Here is a 2,790-nt window from a genome sequence, read left to right on the forward strand (position 1 = left end):
GTCTAATGGGCCCATGTTGTGCTTCTTCCAAGATGCTGCAAAATAATTTTCCACGCGCCGTATCTGTTCCATACTCCCATCTCTGGCACCGCACTTCCCAAAAGTTGGCACTTTACGACTCTGCACACGTGCCACCAAACACAAGAGATACTTCTGAATGTGTATTGCGCAACGAAAATACAATACAGTACATACTAGTAGTACACACAGTAGCGGCCTGTCTATATATTTAGTTGGCCCCCAGTTGCATTCCTCCCCAGCCATCACTGCCGGCAGTTGCATGTCCGCAAACCAAAGAGGAACCAGTCAACAATTGAGCTGCCGAGCTGATCAGTCCAGTAGACGCGACGAACCTGCAGGAATGGCGCGCCACCATGCTCTCCTCCTCCTCGCCGTGCTGCTCCCTGCAGCGGCCATGGCCGACCCGGACGCGCTGCAGGACTTCTGCGTGCCGGACGCCGGGCGCGGCCGCCCGGTGGAGCTCGGCCTCCTGCGCACCTACCCGTGCAGGAACCCCGCCAACCTCACGGCGGGCGACTTCGCCTTCTCGGGCGTGCGCGCCGCGGGAAACTTCTCGGCGGCCACCGGCTTCGCGGGTGTGTCCGTGACGCCGGCGCAGTTCCCGGGGCTCAACACCCTGGGCATGTCCTTCGCGCGCGCCGACCTCTCTGCGGCCGGCGGCGTCAACCCGCCCCACTACCACCCGCGCGCCACCGAGACGGCGCTCGTCCTCGCCGGCCGCGTCTACGCCGGCTTCGTCGACACCGGCGGCCGCCTCTTCGCCAAGGTGCTCGACAAGGGGGACGTCATGGTCTTCCCGCGGGGCATGGTGCACTTCCAGCTCAACGTCGGCGACGCGCCCGCCACTGTGTTCGGGAGCTTCAACAGCGAGAACCCTGGCATCGTGCGCATCCCCGCCACCGTCTTCGGCTCCGGGATCAGGGACGCCGTCCTCGAGAGGGCCTTCGGGCTCACCCCGGCCGAGCTCCGCCGGATCGAGAACAAGTTCGGACCGCCCAAGAAAACAGAGATGGAGGATTAGTTTATTCGATTATTTGCTTCGTTGGCTCATCGGGCGTGGGCGTATGTGCATGATTACTTGACAGGTAGACTATTGTCAGTGAGAGTATGGGTATACTATTTGTTTTCATTTTTTTTATTAACGTGCATCTTATTGCGGTGGTTGCTAACACGCGTCATAATTATCCCTAACAAGATTTGAGAGTTCATGAGTTATTATTGTTTAAAAATGAGACGGCCGATCACTAGCGATTGACCAGCTGTTTGATGTGTGTTGTTCTTTAAAACAACACACACAGTGGTCAGTCTGCATTTCGTATGTATTGTTTTTAACATAAAAGATATGTTAACATTAACGATTATAGTAAGAGATTACAAAGCTCAAAACAGCGCAAGAGCCAACAGTACTAGGCTGTATAGAACAAATTTAGATGATCATGATTTGCATAGAAGATGCTGAAAACTACAACTGGACTCAAAGAGCGGTCGTGTGGCTATCAATAGCTCGAGCTCGAACGTATTGCAATTGCAAATAACCTTATTTATGCTCCATACCAATTGATATCTCGCAGGTGACTTTCCCATCAAGCTTTCTGGCATATGCGTTTGAGGTTTGTGAGCATTAAGCAATAGATACCGAATAGCCTTATTCGAGCTCAAAATTAAAAAGACCCCGGTGTAGGATCACCAATGAAGGTTTTGTCATCCACCTACACTCGCACAACTCGAACAACAAAGGATGGTATCTTCAACATGAGTACCATTGATCAAAGATGATTTTGTGCAACAATAGCAAGAAACATAAGCTTGCTCAGTTAGACCTACTGGATAACCATTGATAGAACTTTTTTGTGTGAGAACATAATAATGTTGCACAAATATGTCGGAGGTGACAATTTGGCTCATAGGAGCAAATGCTCTCATTATATAAAATAATTAAAAAACAATTTTAAAAATGTTAAAAAATTCTGATATAAATTTATTGGTGTACATCTTGACATTCTATGTTAGTGCACAAATTTTCGTGGAGAAACAACATTTTATATGGCGTGTACAAAAAAGATAAAAAAATATACTGTACGTAGTCGTGTTATAGCATCAAAACTTGTCTTTTTTTACAGGGGCCACAATTATTTTATTTTTTTTGAAAACTTGTGTACCAATATAAAATGTCTAGATGTACATGTAAAAATTTAGTTTAGAATTTTTTGACACTTTGAAATATGGATTCACATAATGGGAGCATATGCTCCTATGAGCCAAAGTGCATTTCCCAAATATGTCAATCATACTTATTTTCCTCCGCTGGTTCACACAACTCAATGATCCAAATTAAAATGTTTAATGCTACAAGCAACACAAACCAATACACGAGTAACCAAATTCAGAGATCTCCATAACTAGATATAAGGCTAAGCTGGTACACTCGCCAATGGAGATCATGTTCAGCATGGAGGTATCATCAGGAAGAAGATGCAGGTGGCTCAAGACATGAAGCAACTAGATCGTCTCGTGATTTTTGAGAACATGACCATACCAGCCCAGCCGGCGAGGAACAATGGATAGAACAATGTCAAATCCAGAGAGAGAGAGACCCCATAATAGGACTAGATCTAGGCAGAAGCTGTTGGCGACATCCGTGACACCATTATCGTAAATAGCGTGATGTACTACGTCAACACCTTGTTCCTACCGGTAAACACAACATGGACGCTTGCTATAGTTGGCCAATCACCTGCACGGTCTCCCTCTTATGCGGCATGCACATCT

At 47.3% G+C, this 2,790-nt stretch overlaps 1 protein-coding gene across 1 annotated transcript; it reads left to right on the forward strand.

Moving 5' to 3' along the window:
• The first annotated feature begins 268 nt into the window (after positions 1 to 268).
• On the forward strand, positions 269 to 1,227 carry LOC124687199 (germin-like protein 2-4). Its single transcript, XM_047221012.1, has one exon. It carries the CDS (start codon positions 281 to 283, stop codon positions 1,040 to 1,042), a length of 762 nt encoding a protein of 253 aa, XP_047076968.1. The 5' UTR covers positions 269 to 280; the 3' UTR covers positions 1,043 to 1,227.
• The last annotated feature ends 1,563 nt before the right edge of the window (positions 1,228 to 2,790 follow it).

The sequence above is a fragment of the Lolium rigidum genome, chromosome 2 (assembly GCF_022539505.1).
Source record: "Lolium rigidum isolate FL_2022 chromosome 2, APGP_CSIRO_Lrig_0.1, whole genome shotgun sequence".
NCBI classification, from domain to species: domain Eukaryota; kingdom Viridiplantae; phylum Streptophyta; class Magnoliopsida; order Poales; family Poaceae; genus Lolium; species Lolium rigidum.